A 19,651-nucleotide genomic window follows, 5' to 3' on the forward strand; every position below is an offset into this window, starting at 1 on the left:
CCATCTTGAATTGCGGAATAAATTGGTAGTGGGTTTACACACCCAGAAAGTAATCTGAACCGTTGAGGTCGGCGATAACTCCGCTCGGTTATCCCCTTAGCACGGAACGAATACTAAAGCGGTTCGTGTCCGGAGCCGACCTGTGACGTGGTACAACTCCTCGGTACGCTACCCGCGCGGGTACTTAGCTATATCGACATTCGGCGATTCACCCTATTTCGCGCGGGTAGAATGCGGACTGGGTTGTGGTGAGGTTAAACCCCCACCCGTGACTAGCTCCCGGCGTTGTTCCGAGAGGGTCACGACTGAATTGCACGTTCGGTGGGCGAAGCGGCCGCTATTGGTTAAAAGCGGTCGTTCGCGCGCCGGCGGGGCGCGAAATCACAACATTGGAGTCCGGGAGTGAGATTCGAATCCACCCCGCCTCCAAGCTAAATTCATGGGAATCGGTTCATCGGTGAGTGGAGCAACCCCCGATTCCCTCCAAATTACGAGCAATTTAAATTTAATCCGCTAACGTGAAATAAGATGGCATTTCAAAGCGAGCGGGTGCCGGGGGTGATAAATATGTGTAATAATATAGAATCCATGGCCCGGCATGGTACTTCTTGTAATGTTAATCCGTGTGGAAGCTCAATCCCTTATTCTGAGCACGGACTTTACCGGCAAACTGAGGCGCATAATGGTGGCACGATCGCACCTCAGCGCAGCACGGAGCGAGCAGCTATTCATAGCGCGGCGAATGGCGCGACACGAGGCAAGCGCTCCCAACAACCATTTCAAACCATGTGGGCATGGCAGGCAAGGCAGGCGGACATCGGCAGGCTTCGGAAACGATTGGAGGAAGAATGGAAAACCGAGCTCGAAAAGAAACAAAAGGAGCACGATTTGGAAGTAAAACAACTAATGGAAAAAATATTGGAGGGGGCAAGGCAGTTCAAACAACTAGAGGGGAGAGTGAGGGAAATACAGTTGGAAGAGAAAAAAATGTGAACACGATGGGGAGTTGGAACAATTGAAGGAAGAGATAAGAACAGGCAATCAGGAAAGAGAAGGCCTAGAACGGAAGATAAAAAGAGGAGAGGGACAACTGGAGGAAAGGACGGAGGAATTGCTGGAAAAGTCAGAACAGTTCGAAGAACTGCAGGGAGAATTGAGGGAGGAAGGAGAAAAGGAAAAACGCAAACAAGATGGGGAATTGGTGCTACTGGAGCGAGAGGTAAGGACAGGCCAGATTAAAAGAGAAACCCTGGAAAGGGAGATAGAAATAGGAAAGAAATATCAGGAAGACCTAAAGGAATCGAGGGAGAGAGAATACATACGCAAGAGGTGAAAAGATGAGAAAGATGATGGACGAATTGAGGGAGAAGGGATAAAATGAGTGAAGAAGCATGCAAAATGAGAGAGGAATCATGGGAAAAAACTTCTGAGATACTGAAACACGAAACCAAAGAGAGGATTACAAACCGAACTGAGGATGTTAAGAGAGGAAAGAGAGAGAACGGAGAATGAAATGTTAAGGAACCACACTGTGCAAATTAAACAGTTGGAAGCCAAAGCAAGGTCGGAGTGTGCGGAGATGAGAAAAGAATTAGAAGAGAAAGCTTCTGAGTTACAGAAATACCAAAACAAAGAGACGGAATTACAAAACTAGTTGAGGATGGTGAGAGAAGAAAGAACGACAGCAGAGAATGAAACGTTAAGGAACCACACTGTACAGATCGAACAGCTGGAAGCCAAGGCCAGATTAAAGAATGAGGAACAAGAAAGAGTACTGAAAGAACAAGGAATGAGACAGGAAAAAGAAATCAGGAAATTGAAGGAAATAACGAGATTGCAGAATGAGGAACAAGAGAGACAGTGGAATAAAAAACTGAAAGAGTATGAAATTGAAAGTGAACGACAAAAGGGAAAAAAAAGGTTGGAGTACGAGGAGAAGGTGAAGGAGCAAGGAATGAAGCAGGAAGGAGAAATCAGTCAATGGAAGGAGACAACGAGATTGGAGAAGGAAGAACGAGAGGAACAGTGGAATAGAAAACAACAAGAACATGAATTTGAGGTTAACCAATTGAAAGAAACGATGAGATTGGAGAATGAGGGACAGGGGGTGAAAGAAATTAAAAAAGAAAGAAAAGAACAATTAAAAAAGAAAGCAAGGTTGAGGTACGCAGAGATAATGGAAGAACAACGAACAAAACAGCAAAAGGAAATGAGCCAATTGAAAGAAACTATGAGATTGGAAAATGAAGAGCAGGAGAAACTGTGGAGTAGAAAACAAGAACAATGTGAGTTTGAAATTGAACAACTAAAACGGAGAGCAATATTGGAGTCAACAGAGATTGAGGAGCTTCGGAGGGAGAACGAACAGCTAATGGGGCTCAGAGAGGAAGAACGACTCCAATGGGAAGGAAAATGGAACCAGGAAGAAACAGAAAAAAGGACCAAGGAGAGAAAATGTACAGACACGGGAGATAGAGGGTGAATCGGACGGGGTTAAAGAAGAGCACACACACATGGAGTTAGCGAGGCTTAATGGGGGCGAGCTGGCAGAATGCGTAGGGACCCGGTGCAAGCAGCTGGATAGCCTCCTTCAGGAACGGAGGGAGTCGCTATGCTCCCTTGAGGCGGATCACGACCATGCGGGTCCGGTCGTGCCGAGCGAGGTTGAAGGGGCGAGTGCTGTGGACGGGTGCACGGAGAGCTTAGGGGGTATGGAGGCCCCAGAAACCCTTGGGGTGGCACAAATCCCCAGTGTGGTTACGAGTGTGGTCCCGGTGTGTGTGGTTTCGAGGTGTGTGTTTACAAGTGTGGAGAAATGTGTGCTGAAACTCGCGCAAAGCGTGGGTGAAAGGCGTTGTGTGTGAGGAAAATGGTGTGCGAGGTTGCGAGGTGAGCCGAGGTGCGTGCTTCCCAGCACGCCGTGTGTGGATGAGGCACAGCGTGTGAGTGTCACCGCGTGTGCGAGTGAGGGGCCGAGTGTGAGAGGAACAGCGTGTGTAAGGTCGCTGTGTGTAAGGGAGATGACGGTGGGCATGACTGAACATGCAGCCGCGTCTCCCAGTGTGAGTGTAATGTCGTGGTGTGTGAGCGTCGTAACATGCAGGTGTGCGTGGGTCGAATGGCGACGATGACGGCGAAGAAGGACAAAGGCCGAGTAGCGGCCGTAGCTATTTTGAGGACCGTGCTGGGTTTACCCAGCAGCGAGCGCGAGGTCCGTGCTGTGGTACGCACGAGGCCGCCACGTGCGCGCTTGCGGGAGTGAAACCCGGTCCGGAAACGCCAGTGGTGGATGTTGCCGATCCCGCGGACGGACAAAGGGTAGGCTGGATTACGGATTTGGACCGGATGGGTTCTCCAGGCGGGCGCGTGTGTGAAACTCTACGTGGCCTGCGCAGGGTGTTCTGTTCGCAGAGCGCACTGCGCAGGTTACGGACGGGTAGAGCACATGTGTTCGCGTGCGGAACCCCTAGGAGTGCGAGGTTTGCTTTTGTGGTGTGCAGGGTGACGTCATGGCTGCACATGTGGTCGGGATCCGGCAGGAGGGTGAAACCCTGCTGGATGGTGCCGTCTAAGAAGGGGCGAGGTACATGTGCAGCTGCATGACGTCACGGGCAAGGTGCAAAGTGCGCGAGCTGTGAGTTGCCGCGCTGGTGCTGCGCGAGAGAAAAAAAAAAGCAAGCCTTGCTTTCGGGTGAACAGGATTCCTCGGCAAGGGGTGGAAGATCCCCTTGGCCCGGGCACAGGATCACTAGTTGGGGGAAGGGTTAGCTTAACTAGACCGGCTTCATGGGGCTGTCCTCGTGGGACCGTGGAATAGATTAGGTAGAGGGATTTAGATGAGATTTAGGAAGTGAAATGGATTTATGAGGATTCTGAGGACATGGACAGACTTTGAGGGTGTAGAGGGGACGTAGCTTAGCTACGTAGTGTTAAATGGAACGTGCTGTAGTGTAAGGGACGATGTGGGAGCACGAGGTAGTGAGCAGGATGGCAGAGTTCGGCGATGTGTGAGAGTTGAAGAGTGAAGTGGAAAAAGTACATGATGAGTGTGAGGCCAGCAGGTCTGTGTGTATGGAGTGATTGTGGAATGCATGGTGCGATGAGTGATTGGGGGGAGGAGTGATTCCCACCCAAGGGACCCCAGGGTCAGTGTCGAGTGAGTTAGCTGGGTTAGACAAATTGAAAAATGGAGGTCGTTTTGTTGCTGGTGGGGAAGTAGGCTCGAAACCCATTTGGAGGGGTGCAGGAGCCCTGTTGACGGGTTGGGAGCGTGGCTGCGAAAGGTGAGTATCGCTGAGTGGGTACCCCGGGCACCAGGCAAGTCGGCCACGGTAGGCCAAGGGCCCATGGGGGGCTGGGATAGCGAAGTGGGCACGGGTGCGCCCGCATGATGCTGGGGCCCGGGGCGCCATTGGCCGCGTGGGCAGTGTCGGCACGGGTGACCCTCAGAAAGGGGCCGGGAAGCCTGCCTGCCACATGAGCATTTCAGGGGAGTCGCCAGGGAGGGCACTCCCCGGTGTTTAGGGAGCTGGTAGGCTCGGAGGCAGTGTAGTGCCCGGGGTGCCATAGCTGGAGAATCGGCAGAGGGTAATGCCTGCCAAGGGAGCCACGCATCCCAGCCACGAAACCGTGTGAGGGCACGGGAGGAAAATTGAGGGGCATGGCCCGAAATTGTGAGGACACCAACACAGGCGACGGGAATCTGAGTTGATAGAACCAGTAGATTAAGCGAGAGTCGCTTGTTGAAAGCCCCTGGGTAGTTTAAGTGATAATGGTTAGGGTACATTAGGAAATTTACCCCTCTGCAACATCCATCCCTTCGCTCTCGTAGTGGGCCGCTGGACCCACTTTGGGTTAAGATCGCTAAATTCCGAGGAGGTCATCCTGAGGCTTGAGTTGGGCCTCGACACAGGACGCTAGCTCTCCCTTATTCCCCTCCGGGAAGGGTTGGGAGTAGGCGAGGAGACGATAGGTTAGCCGAACAGAGACAGTAAAGGGGGTTCGGGGACGAGTTATAGTGGGGAAATAAGTTAAAATAATAAGAAAATAAAACAAAAAAAAATTAATTGTGGCTAAATTGGGTTTTGACAAATTAAGAGGGTGGGTATGGACAGAGACAGGCAAAGGCGATAGGCTGGGAGGGAGACGGTTAGGTAGGTCCGAGCCCGCCTTCTGAGTGGCCAGCACCACTGCACTCCCTCCACCAACCTCCACTGCAAGGCAAAGGCTGGCCGACTTCATCGGCAGCTGTTGTTTTGCTGCGAGGCCTGTACCGGTCGGATCGTCTGCGGCTGTTGTTTCAAGGCAAGGCCTGTGCCGGTCGGACCGTCCACCGGCTGTGTTTGCCTGCAGCGGCCTGGTTCTGCCGGCTTTGTTTTCCTGCAACCACCTTTGCCATGCCCACTGCCCATGTTCACCAGCCCCCGTTGTGTTTTGATCCCCCCCCTTGTTCATTACATGTGCAAAAGGATCCGCGAGCAAGTTGCAAGGACTGTCCTGTTGGCAGCTACAACACGGGCCTGCAGTGGCGGCCCGTGTGCCGGTTGACTTTTACCTTTTTCCTGCAGAGTCCATTGATCCTGGGCCATGGTTTCGTGTAAAATTTATATGGTTAAGTTGTATTGTACAAATGAGTGCGCCCCTGGCATATCAGTCTCGCGCCGGCAATTTTATTTAAGTCGTCCGTATGAGTGGGTTTGTTTAGTTAGTTACTCAGCCCGTAGGTTATTTATTTTGGGGACACAAATACCATGAATGTCCCACTCAGGGATCCGAAGGTAAAACGTACTAGGGGAGAACTACACATGATGGTACACGAGAATTTGACCACTTGAGACGAGTCTGTAAAAAGGGGAGGGGTAGTGTTACGGCTGTGGAAATTCACAATACACCATAAAGGGTCCTCAGGTGAGATATATCGGTAAGTCCATGTGTAGTTAGCCCAAACCCGTTGTATAGAGGGAATATCTGTGATCCATTCGGGCTGCGATTCTTCAGTTAGCCGTTTTTCTTTTGCTGTCGTTATTTTGGTGCAAGAACAACAACGAACATCGCCACAACCAACATCTCAACGATGACGCCATTCACTACAGGACACCAACAATCACGCCATTCACACCACGACGCCACCTTCCACAACTACGCTACCACCATCTTCGCCACTTGCCATTCAACAAGCACCGTGCGGTCACGATCTCCGCGGGACGGATGAAAGGAGCGGAGTGGCAGCAGCAACAAGGGTGCGAAGGGGCATCTCCCGCCCAAAACTCCCGCTTAAATATCTCCCGCCCAAAACGCCCGCGCAAATATCTCCCACCCGAATCTTCCTTCCCTCGTTGTACGGCGCGTGGAGAAGAAAACCAACAACGCTTGTGGGGTTTTCCCACCATTTTCCCCCCGCGCTTGGTGAGAAAGGGGGAGGGGGTGGCACGTCCTCTCCCGATTGGCGGATGCACGGTGTGACGCGGCCGGGGGAGAGGAACGCTCCCCCCCCCTTCGAGGCATATTGTGGAAGCGTCTTGAAGGAAGGAGGAGCCAAGAATGGGGCGGGGCGCAGGGTGGAGCGAAGGGCAGAGCCTGACCCTACAAAAGGCGTGGGCGTTGAGAGTCCCAGTTCCCTTGTCCCTGAATGAGAATTGTCGAGAGTTGTCAAGAGTCCCTGTTCCCTTGTCCCTGAGTGAGAGTTGTCGAGAGTCGCTGTTCCCTTGTCCCTGAATGAGAATTGTCGAGAGTCGCGGGTCGGTTGTCCCTGAAGAGAATTGTCGAGAGTTGTTGGGGAGTCCCTGATTATGGTTCGTTCGTTCGGAGGAAGAGGTTGAGGTTCTGTTCGTTCGTTCGGGTCTGGTCGTGGTCGGGTGAAGGTCGTCGAATTGGCGCAGGTCGTCGAATTGCCACGTGTCGTCGAACCTGGTCCCTAGTGATTGTTCCTGGTCGGAGGGTCGATCGGAGCCGGTGCAGTCCCGAGACCCCGCTAGTTGGACGGAGCGCCTGCCATCCCCCCCCCCCCCCGTCCGCACCGAGATAGCGGCGAAAACCCGGCCCATTCCCCCAGAACCCCGACCGAGCTGTCGGGCGGACGACACGTGTAGGCGCGAAGCACGAGCCCAGTGGACCACGCCTGAGGGACTCGGAGTTGCGGTCGCCAAGGGCTGGACAACGCACTCAGGGAAGTCGCGACTTCCTTTTCTTTTGGGGTTTTGTGTAAATGTCTGTGGGTGGCGCCAGTCTTGAGAAGTAGAACTGTTTTAAGTTCTCGCCGTGTTCGGCCAGGGTAACGATGTTGCCATTTGAATTGCCTTATTCGGTTGTAGACCTGTGTTGGTTCCTTGCTTGTGTTTCTTTGCGGTGATTGTAAATACGTGTATTGCTTTTATTGTATCCCAGTGACTGTAATATACGTGCCTTCCGTGCTTCCGTGAATAAATGTGCTTGTCCGATTGTTCCCCGTTTTGCTTCGTCTTTTCCTTTTATTGAATCTCCATCTTGCATCACGTAAGGGATTGGTAGTGGGTTTAAAACGCCCAGTAAATAATCTGAACCGTCAAGGTCAACGGTAACTCCGCTCGGTTATCCCTGTAGCACGGAACGAGCCGCTTAAGCGGTTCTTGTCCGGAGTCGACCTGTGGCGTGGTACAACTCCTCGGTACGCTATCTGCGCGGGTACTTAGGTAAATCGACCATTCGGCGATCGGACCCTATTTCGCGCGGGTAGAATGCGGACTGAGTTGTGGTGAGGTTGAACCCCCACCCGTGACGAGCTCCCAGCGTTGTTCCGAGAGGGTCACGACTGAATTGCACGTTCGCTGGGCGAAGCGGCCGCTATTGGTTAAAAGCGGTCGTTCGCACGCCGGCGGGGCGCGAATTCACAACAATATACTTTATGCTGCACTGGAAATCACCATTTCCTTGGGTTCCTGCACATGTGCACCAAGCATTCTGGGGCGGATCGCATCATTTCAAAAGTCCCGTATTTAACAAGATATTTAATATCAGTGGAAGGATATTATATACACAGTATATTATTGCACATAATTAATTTTCCACATTTGGATTTGTTGCTGTTGCGATGATTTTTTTTTATTTTTTTTTTTATTCACCATTTTTATAAGATAGGTTGTGCCATAATTATTGCAATGAGACCTCAGTGATCCCAAATGTTTTTTTTTCCCTATCAAGCAAACTACTGCTCTTAATTGATTTTTGTGCATTCCTTGTAATTCAATGAGTCGTGAGTTTTAGGAAGGTGTGGACGTAAAAGACGATGGGGTTGAGTCGGATTTCTCTGCTGGTACTAGTGATTGTTGAGGGCTAATTTTTTGCGCGTTTTTAATTTTATCAATTTATTTTGCAGCTTGGCGAGCCATGTCTCTGTACGATGACATCACGGTGGATGCGAGCGGCCCTCAAGCAGAGGGCTGGTCGAAAAACTTCAAGATGTTGCAGACGCAGTTACAAGTGAAGAAGGTTACTCTTACACAGGCAAAGGTGGGTGTCAACTTGCATTGTTCGAAGGGTAGTACAAATGATGACCCAGGAATGAAAAGGGGGGTAGCAGAGATGTGTGCCTTTCGGAGGGGATCTTAAACTGGCTATCTCTCATGAAATGTGGTTATTAGTTGCAGAGTAAGCCCGGTATTGGCTTAACGGTCAAGACCTGGCTTTTAAGATCTTCTCGCTTGTTGAGTTCAAGCCCCTGCGTGAATTAACACCAGGAGGATTGACTCAGCCTGTCATCCTTCCGAGGTCAGAAAAATGAGTACCAGCTTACTGGTAACAGGGGCATTGCATCAGTGGCGCAGCCACGCCCCCAGAAAATGATGCAGCCACGCAGCCATAGGCTGCATACAAATAAATAAATCCAGAGTGTGAGCTGGATTGAAAAATCGGTTAGCATCTTTTGCAAATCCATATTTATTTTAACCAAGTAAAAGATATCCGTAAAAGAGAAATGCATGCTTATGTTTTTTAAAAGGAAAATAGAAATAGTACTTCAAACATCAGAATATGCCGAAAGTAACTTTACGTAATAATCATACAATATTCTTCTCCAGACCCACCAGTCAGAAGGCTACCAAATTTGGGTTTTAACATTCGGCCAGGGTAAGGATGTTAAATTGCAAAGGCCATGCCGATCACTTGACCGGAAGTGTCAAAATGGCCGACAGTCAATTTTTGGGAAAATTGTCTAAATTCTTTCAAAAATCTTCTCCACACCCACTAGTCAGATTGCTACCAAATTTGGGTTACAACATTTGGCCACGGCCCAGATGAGCTGCAAGTCCAGTGCTCATATTCTAAAGTTATTTCTCCAAAATAAGCTCATAGTGGGTCCGGACATCTGGCCCTCCGTACGTTAAGATTTGACTCGACCATCATCTCACAAACTACCCGACCGATTATGGACCAAATTTGGTACGATGCATTAGGACAACAAGGTCTCATGGGGTTGTGCTCCCCATCTGGATGTGCCCCCTATAAATGGCGTTGAAGTGGGGTTTTGCCCCAAATATTTGTATTTTATTCAAAAATCTTCTTCACAGAAACCAGACCAAACTTGCCACAAGGCAACGGGACCATACCCGAACCTTAAGTTGTGCTCCTTATGGCCATATCTCCCCCGGAAAGGGTGCCACGGGCCCCCTCCCTGAATCCCCCATTTTCACTAAAACCTCTTCTCCGCAACTACCTGAGCAATACGGACTAAATTTGCTGCAATGTATTGGGACAGTCAGGTCTCATGGGGTTGTGCTCCCCATTTAGATCTACCCCCTATTAGAGGCTGAAAGGTGAGGTTATGAAAAATTTCTAATGAAAAAAAATTGCCTGAGTATGCTGTTGTTGTTGTTGTTAGATGGACAAGAGCTTAAATCCTTGCCCTAATGGCTATTTCTGGTTTCAATATTTCAAGTCCCACTTGCATGTCCACCAATTTACGAATGACAAGAAACTGACTGAAGCAACTGAGATATTGTGGAAGTAGCAATCTGAAAATATATTTCTAGCAGAGACAGTGTGGTTAAAAAAAAAAAAATGAAGCAAGTGCATTTAAGTCCTGGAACATTTGAAGTTGGTGTGTTTGAACTATTGCATCTCATTTGTATAACATTTGTATAACATTTGTATAACAAAAAGCTACAGGGTGATAACAACTCTAAATACATAATTGCCATGCACTAAAAACTAAAAAATGCAAAAAAAAAAAGGTCTCGGGGATGTCTGTTTGGAACCTAATATTTTTTGTAAATGTAGTCTCGTGTTACAGAAATACGTAACATGATCCATGTGACCCGGCAGTGACGTTTAACGGTTTTCATTGTCACGCCATTGTGCTCACTGTCGAATGCGCGTTTCTCGTCGAACATTACATCAAGAATGCTTCCTTTTAGGGAATGTCAAATTGCATATAAAAGTCGGTTTGGTGGTCATGTGAAACCTTCAAAATCATTGACATGGAAACTGCTGAAACAGTTCAGTGAAACAGGCTGCGTGAAAGTTAAAAAGCCCATGTGCCAGCCAAGTGTCGTCACACCAGAGCAGATGAAATTCGGGACAGAATTGAAACAAGCCTGAAGAAATCTCTGAGACGTTTTGCACAACAAGCTCACTGTTCATATTCCAATGCAAGAATGGCGATCAAGACACTCAAACGTTATCCTTACCAAATTCATGCAGTGCATCAGTTATTGGAGCCACATAAAGAAAAATGTATAGCCCACTGTGAGTGACTCCAGAGGATGGTAAGAGAAGAAGATAATGTTTTGGATGTTCTGGTTTTTTTTACAGATGAAGCATGGTTTCATCTTTCTGGGCATGTAAATTCACAAAACACTCGTTTATGGCCAAATGAACAATCTTGTGCAATGCATGAAAGGCCATTGCATTCCGCTAAAATTGGTGTTTGTTGTCCTGTAAGTCGGCAAAGAATTATTGGCCCAATTTTCTTCTCAGAAATGGTAAACTCAGAACGTTACATCAACATAATCCGTGAGTTTCTTAGGCATCTTAGAGAAGACAAAATCAACCAAGGATGGTTTCAGCAAGATGGTGCCACGAGTCACACTTCACGATACAGCATGAACGAACTTGGGCTACTCTTTGGTGACCGTGTCGTGTCCAAGTCATTATCGCCACCTTGATCCCCAGATCTTACGTCACCTGATTTATTTTTGTGTGGATATTTAAAGGATATAGTGTACGCTACAAATCCACGCACTCTTGGTGAATTAAAAGCAATAATCCTTGATGCTATCAGCAATATTCTCCAAGAAATGTTCCACTCTGTGTCAGAGAGCATGCTGTGAAGAATCAATTTGTGCCTTCAATATGGTGGTGCACACTTTCATCACTTCATTTAAGGTAATCAATTGTGTCGATCATGCCATGTCTTTGTGCAACAATAGGCTACATTTACGCAAAATATTAGGTTCCTTGCTGATATTTTTTGTGTAAGGGAATTATTTAGAGTTCCCGAATAAATAAAAAAGTCACCCTGTATTATCAAAGTAATTTGTTGAGTGACTTCCACTTCACATTTGTATGAACTCATCAGAGGTCGTGTTGTTTTACAGCAAAGCCAACGGGTGCGTCAGGGGTCAACCCTTGCTCCTGTGGTGGACCTCAAGAAGCAAGTAGTTTCTGAGGAAAGACCACTGTTCGCTGACCCCATTTTGTCCCTCATCGTCGGATCCAAGGTACTTTGCAGAACGAGAGATTTTGGAAAAGGCCTTAAAGGGAATGATCTCTTAATGATCTTTCCCTTAAAGGGAAAGAGTTTTCATATATTGATGAGAATGTTATGTAAATGAGTTAATTTGCTGTCTTATTTGTGTGGGTCAGCGGCACAGTCATGCGCCCGACCATATCGTGCTACCCAAAGCAGTATGTGGCATATGGAAGAGGAAGATAACTTGTCTGGGGTTGAAGATAACTTGTCTGGGGCTGGAGAAACTTGTTTGATCAAGGGCTTTTTTTCTTGTCGAGATTTTCAAAGGATGCAGTGCTGTGTAAATTTGTTCTAGCACTTTTTTCAGCAGGCCCTTGCAGGAGATTTTGCACAAGTCGCTATGTAGTCGGTGATTTGCCATCAGTAGTTTTCTAAGGCATTTTTTGACGGTGCTTTCCAAGCTTTGAAAAGACTTTGTGTTTAATCACATATTCTGCATCACAAAGGGCTTCCATTTCCAGTTTTTGGCACATGGACAAGTAATGCATGGCGCTTCCAAAACCAAGTATAATTTTTTTTTTGAGATGTCCTGTTGTTGCATCATTTTTATGTTATTAAATGTTGGTGTCTACATCATAGTCCTCAAGTGTCCCTTATGTTTTGGCTTACTGTACTTGCTGTTTGTAACTTGTTCGGGTTTTCCCAATAGGCCTCGCACCGAACAAGTTTCAATCCTTGTTTTCTCTGAACATCTCTGCTTTCTACCCTGCTCCTCCCTCCTTTATGTCGCTCAACTCCCTCTACTCCCCCATCACGCCCATTCTGTAATACTCCACACCCTCTGTTCTCCTTCCTCCCTCATTCTGGGGTTCTCTAACATCAGAGAGCTTCAGACAAACTTCTCGGGTCTCTCTGTGCAGGTTGCCTCTGTATCTCCTGACAGCAACCTTTCTCACACAGGATTTACCCAACTCATCTGTCTCCCTGGCCCCTCCCACCTGAGCTTTGACAGACATATAATGCTGGTGTGATAGTGTTGCTCCATATGTTCATAACTCATTTCCCCACAAGTCTTGCTTCTCTCTGGCCTCCCTTGACACTTTGAAATATTTCTGGATTTGCGTCTTTCCATCCAGAAGGCTTTCTACAGACATGGATTCTCTCCTGTCCCACACCAGTTTTTTCTTCTGTGGACAACTCATTCCCCATCCAGCCAGTTATCTGGGAGTCAGTCCTCAAACTACAATCATTGGTATTGCAGCCAATGTCTTTTACAATAGACATCCTCTTACTCAGTCTGTCTCTTTTCTAACTTGTATCTCGAAATGGCAGTTGTTTTTTTTTGTTAGATTTTGTTGTTAGACTTTCCTATGAGCCTGTTCTACTCCTCCTGCACTCCTCTTAACTATTTTGATAATGCCTTTTGAAAGTGTTGTAAGAAGGCTGACTGCTCTTCAGATGAATGGGAAGAAGCCTGAACAAATCTTTGGAGAGCCATAAAGGCTCTGATGTGCATGACAATTTGGGAAGGCAGATTGATCTGATCTGTAATCTGCTATTCCTCTCACAGACTAGCAAGGCAACTTCAAAAAAGGGACTTCTGTGTGCTTTACCTGGAAGGAAAACTCAACTGTTGAGAACTTAAAGTCTCTCTGCATAGCTCGCCACAAGTGTGCATCAGTCCTTCAACAAGCAAGAGCTCACCCGTGGTCAAATATTTGTCCATCCTCCAAAGCATGGTGGCAGCTTGTGAAGTCTGTCTCCAGTACATTTTTGCCTTCTGTACCTTCACTCTTTGAGAGCTGTCATGTTGGACATTGCTCAGGGAAAAAGCTGAATAGCTTAACTGTCATCACTGAAAAGGCAAAGATTCCAATTCCTGCACTTCCTCCCCATTACAGATTATTCTTTGAAGCATGTGAACTGTCCCACTCTGGTTGACACCTCTGCAACTCATCCTGATTGACGTTGGCACTGTAATCCTGAATAACTATGCTTCAGCCATATCCTTACACCTTCTTTGCTCTTTTCCAGAACTTTCTCAGATGGTTTCTGCCTTCTTGGAAAGTTAAACACCACCCCGATTCACAACACGATTTCCATTTCTGATGTACTTGACTGCAGAATGATCAGCCTTCTACCCACCATAAGCAAACTGATGGAATCTATCTATGTTGCATACCTCATGCATCATCACCTCTACAACTCTCCTCTCATCTCTGATCAACAGGTCATTTACCCAATTTCAATTTTTTTTCAATTTCAAATTTATTTCCATATTTACCAATATCAATACAGCAGAACAAAAATGTACAAAGGAATGCCCCCAGAACTTGATGAACTCGCAAGGATGCAATAAAAAAACACTATAGAGAAGCAAATATGGAAGCATATTCAAAAGCCAAGGCTTGTATTGATGTGCCGATGGGCAAAAAATATAAATGGCAAATGATAAATTCGACCAAAAATAGCGACTAGTAAAGAGTTAATGAAAAAATGGTCAAGAATACGAGGTCCGTTTAAAAAGTAACAGGACTGAGCCTGCAGGTCGTGCATTACACGTTGTCTAGTCTGAGTCGTCACGCTACGAGTCTTGAGCAGAGAACAAATCTGAAGTTTCTTGCCAAGCTTGGCAAAACACCTTCAGAATCCTTCACAATGCTGCAGCAAGTCTACGGGGAAGAAACAGTCACATACACGTGTATTTGAATGGCACAAGAGGTTCAAAGAGGGACGGGAGGAGGTTGAAGACGACCCACGGTCTGGAAGACCTTCAACAAGCAGAACGGCAGACAACATCAAGCGTGTGAAGCAGATCATTGACTCGCGGTGCGGATGATTGACGAGGAACTTTCCATCAACAACAACACTGTCTGGAGCATCCTCACTGAAAATCTCGAAATGCGCAAGGTGTGCACAAAGATGGTCCCCAAGCTGTTGTCCGGGGACCAGAAACAGCAAAGAGTCACTGTCTGTCAAGACATTATCGAGCGCCTCGAGGACGATCCAGACCAGACGATCCAGGCGATGAATTGTGGATATTTGAATGCGATCCCAAGACCAAACGGCAGAGTCGTCAGTGGAAAAGTCCGGCATCACCAAGACCAAAGAAACCAAGGATGTCGAAGTCGAAGGTCAAGGTGATGCTCATCGCGTTTTCTGACATCAAGGGCATCGTCCACATCGAGTTTTGACCACAAACTGAATCAATACGTGTACAAAGAGAATCCTCCGGCGCCTCATAAGATCAGTCCGGGACAAGAGGAGGGATCTGTGGCAGAACAACGCCTGGGTGCTCCACCATGACAATGCCCCTGCTCACAGTGCCCTGAGCATCCGACAGTTTCCTGCGGAGAGGAATGTGCCAACTCTGGAGCAACCCCTGTATTTGCCAGACTTGGCCCCTTGTGATTTTTTTCCTATTTCCCAAGCTCAAGGGGGTGATGAAGGGGACCCGATTTCCTGATGTGGAGGCCATCAAAAGGGCCGTGACGACGGAGCTCCAGAGGATTCCAGAAGAAGCCTTCCGGGGGTGCGTCGAAGCATCGAAGAAGAGGATGGACAAGTGTGTGAGACTGGAGGGAAACTATTTTGAAGGGGACAAGCTGTGATTTCAATATATTTTTTGGAATGAAATTTCTGTGGTCAGTCCTGTTACTTTTTAGACGGACCTCGTACTGTGGATAACAAACAGATAAAAGAGAATGTAAATAACAATAAGGCGAAGGCTTGAAAGAATGAATAAAAAAATGTGTGAGAAAGAAACTATTTCAACGAGAAGGGCCCTCAGGAGAGCACATACCTCCACCATGCAATGCCTGATCCACAAGACCATATCTGGCCCAATACATTTTTGAAATATCATGCTATATGTCGTTTTTGGGCCAATCTCTTCATGGTGAAGAATCACTTTTAAAAAAAATATATAAAATTCTCGTATCCAGATCCGGATCCGGATCTGGATCTTTACTAAAATTGAATTGGTTCGTCCTTGTCACACATCCAACCTGTCCACCAAGTTTCATCCGAATCCATTCACAACTTTGTGAGACATCATTATAATTATTTATGTGTATATATATATATATATATATATATATATATATATATATATATATATATATATATATATATATATATATATATATATATATATATATATATATATATATATATATATATAGTTATGAATCTGGAAGCCTTGTGCACACAGACAGACAGCCATCCCCTTTAGCTCAGTTATATCTGTAAGTGTGTGTTTCTAGTTAGGGTCCCGTCCCTCGTCTAATGGGAATTCAATGTTCATGCGCTGTGGAGTTATTTTGATAGTCAGGGTTTTCTTTTATTTTCAGATCCACACCATCTTTGCACTCACAGCAACAACACTCTGCTCGCAGCATTCTTCGTGCGCTCGCCAGCAAGCGCGCATGGGTGGAGTCTAACATAGGCATGGCATCCCTTCTTAGCCAATCGACAAGGAGCGGGCGTCTCACCCTCCCCGTTTCCGTCTCAACACGATCGCCATTAAGACCTAAGTCACATTTGCTCTACGGCGAGGATACGGCGGTCGTACGCCCTCTGAATTGACAGAAACGTGCGGCGGCCGCAGAGTTTCTGCGGTGGCCTCAGGGTGGCCCTTCGCCGTTTGGCTATATTTTACAGGCCGTAAGGTCGCCGTGGAATTATAACGCGGAGTTATAACTTTTTTTCATTTCTACGTTCGCCGTAGCAATTCGACAAGCCGAAAAAAAAATACTGGTTAAAAAAAAAAAATTAACCCATTCGTTACCGTCCGTCTGGCCGCACGTTCGCCTTAGGGCCCCCCTGCGGTCGCCTTGCGGGCACCTTGTTCTCCGTCAGCTCGAGCGCGTGTGGTTAGTTACCCCGCCTGTCCAATTTAGGGTGGCCAAGAAATACTGTGATGGTTCCGACCAATCAAGAGGCAAGTGGTTAGGAAAAGAGGCCCCTCTCTCCTAGAAAGAAAGGTTGGTGATTTTGGACGAACGGGGAGATTCATCTCGTCCTGTCGCCGGCGTCTGCTCTCATCTCGTCCTGTCGCCGGCGTCTGCTCTCATCTCGTCCTGTCGCCGGCGTCTGCCTTCATCTCGTCCTGTCGCCGGCGTCTGCTCTCATCTCGTCCTGTCGCCGGCGTCTGCTCTCATCTCGTCCTGTCGCCGGCGTCTGCTCTCATCTCGTCCTGTCGCCGGCGTCTGCTCTCATCTCGTCCTGTCGCCGGCGTCTGCTCTCATCTCGTCCTGTCGCCGGCGTCTGCTCTCATCTCGTCCTGTCGCCGGCGTCTGCTCTCATCTCGTCCTGTCGCCGGCGTCTGCTCTCATCTCGTCCTGTCGCCGGCGTCTGCTCTCATCTCGTCCTGTCGCCGGCGTCTGCTCTCATCTCGTCCTGTCGCCGGCGTCTGCTCTCATCTCGTCCTGTCGCCGGCGTCTGCTCTCATCTCGTCCTGTCGCCGGCGTCTGCTCTCATCTCGTCCTGTCGCTGGAGTCTGGTTCTCCGTCAGCTCGAGCGCGTGTGGTCTGCTTGAGCGCGGAACACATCTCTTGACGCTGCGTGGGTCGCATCTCGTCGACGTTGGGCTGGTCGCATCTTGCTGGCGCTGGGCTGGTCACATCTTGACGCCGGTCTGGTTCGCTCGTCTCGTCGAAGACTGCACGAGATGGGAAGGTCCCTTTCATTTCTTTTGGGTGTGCGTCTGTCTGTGGGTCTGTCTTTAAGTAGGAACTGTTAAGTGCTTGTGCTGTACATGATTTCATTTCTTTATAGTCGGTTTGACTCTGCTCTTGTGTGTTCCCTTCCCCACCTATTGTAAATAAATATCCATTTGTTGAATGTATCAGCTCGTTTCTGTGTTTTCTTCATTGGTTTAACACGGTGCGTGTTGGGGAATTAAAAAGGCCGTTGTTGCCGTAGTTGTGTGCATTTGGACCGACGGGACCTCGGTAACCATCCGCTCGGGTTACGCACGGGTCGAGCACGGAAACGACTCGTCCCATTCGAGCCCCGTCAAGGGTGTGATTACTCGGTAGTTCGCCATGTGGGCCTCTAGGTATTTTGAAGTTTGGCAAATAACCCTGTGCCCACGCGGTTGATTTATTGACGATTCACGGTCCTGTAAGGGACCCGTACCCTCGGAGTTATCCGAGGATGACGATCTAGATTCCGGGTGTTCGGTGGAGCTGACCCGACTGCTCCACCTAGCGGTCGTGCTCGCAACCAATATCCGGCCCACAACAATATATCGGTTTAGACCTATCTGGATAGTTAAGAATCACTTGAAAAATTATCGGATCTGGATCCGGATTCGAATCTTCACCAAAATCTAATCAGTTCGTCCTTGTCACACACCCAACCTGCCCACCAAATTTCATCTGAATCTGTCCACAACTTTTTGAAATATTTTGCACACCAACAAACAGACAGACAGAGAGGGGTGAAAGCGTAACCTCCATCACCTTCGGTGGCAGAGGTAAATGGGAATTGTTTAAGTACAGTCGATAAAAGAATATCACAGAAATGTCGACAAAGGCTTTTCAAAAGTATCGCACTTCAAGTTATAACATGTACAATTATGAAAATGATTATGAGAAAATTAATTTACATTTGGAATAAAGGTCATACATCAAAATTGCAAACCCAAAATAGGTTTACAATTACAGCGAGAGATACCTTAGAAGTAAACTCGAGCCAAGATGAATTAATGGTGCTAGATACTGCATCGGATAAGATGCTTCTGCAATACAGTAAGACCCTGACATTCGTGGGTGATACGTTCCTGGAAAATGCCAGGAATGTTGAATCTGCCAATGTTGGGGCATTGTTTCAATGGGGAAAAGGGGGATAGGTTTTTAATTTTTTTTAATTTATTTTTAAACTTCAGAACTGTCTCCTACATCTACTGCCACTGATATTAATTAAGCCTGGGAATTCTTCCACATAAACCTGCTTTCTCTTATGCACAGATTCATCCCATCTCATCTTCAATTATCTTTACCGATCCTTCCGCTCTTGGTACTCTGAGTCACTCTTGGTGAAGCAGTTACTTTAAAACAACTTGCATTCTCCTCCTGAAAGGCAAATCCGATCCAAGGCAACCTCAGATCATTCCACATAGCCTGCAACAAGTGTGTGCCTAGTTTCAGAAGAGCCAGGAAACAACACTTAGGATCACTGGTATCTCTCGCGATGAAACCGAGTCTGGACCTCTCACTCTCTCACCGCAGGCAGGTCGGTGGTCTTCCCGTCTTCTACCGTTTCCTCTCCAGCCTTGCCTGCCTCCCCTGCTCTGTCTGTGCTCCCCCCCCTATATTTCCTCAGGATGCTCAAGGTCTGCCAAAAATCACCTTCTGGTGAAACTGCCAAAATCAAGAATCACTGCTCACTTTCACTCTTTCATCCCTCTCCCCCCCCACCTCTGGAACAAACTGCCACACCCTCTTCAATCCCACTCCTCCCTCCAAGTCTTCAAAACAGCTGTTCACCACCATGTCATAACTTCCCCCATCCAAAATCTTGATCTTTTCTACCCCCGGTAATCCACCCCAAACGCACCTCCTTCAAATTCCCTGTTTTCCTTCCTGAAAGTCCCCGTAATATCCATCTTGTTTACCCCGTGTACCACACCCCATTCCTCTCACTTCCACAGGTCCCATACTGTCTCTCTTCCCCACTGTTTTGTGCTTCCCTCTCCTTCACCTCTTGTTTCCTGCTCCCCTTGTTATATGATCTGTGTGTTTGCTCTTATACGAGCCTCAGCATTATATATTTATATATATATATATATATATATATATATATATATATATATATATATATATATATATATATATATATATATATATATATATATATATATATATGTGTCCAATCTCAAGAATGGGCTTTCAAACTTGTCGCCTTCCTCTAAAACCTGGTGGCGTCTTGTCAAGTCTGTCTCTGGTGTATACTTGAGTAATATAAAAACCAATTTATCAATTA

General features: G+C 47.3%; 1 protein-coding gene across 2 annotated transcripts in view; it reads left to right on the forward strand.

Moving 5' to 3' along the window:
• LOC147018594 (splicing factor 45-like) overlaps nucleotides 1–19,651 on the forward strand; it is a 63,920-nt gene that overhangs the window by 2,449 nt on the left and 41,820 nt on the right. For both annotated transcript variants that reach the window (XM_085898391.1, XM_085898392.1), the window contains exons 2-3: nucleotides 8,351–8,484; nucleotides 11,568–11,690. In XM_085898391.1, the coding sequence (XP_085754517.1) occupies nucleotides 8,362–8,484; nucleotides 11,568–11,690 (246 nt within the window). In that variant the 5' untranslated portion in view covers nucleotides 8,351–8,361. The remainder of the gene's footprint in view (nucleotides 1–8,350; nucleotides 8,485–11,567; nucleotides 11,691–19,651) is intronic.

This window comes from Eptatretus burgeri, chromosome 10, assembly GCF_056783735.1.
Source record: "Eptatretus burgeri isolate ZD-2024b chromosome 10, Ebu_testis_v1, whole genome shotgun sequence".
NCBI lineage: Eukaryota > Metazoa > Chordata > Myxini > Myxiniformes > Myxinidae > Eptatretus > Eptatretus burgeri.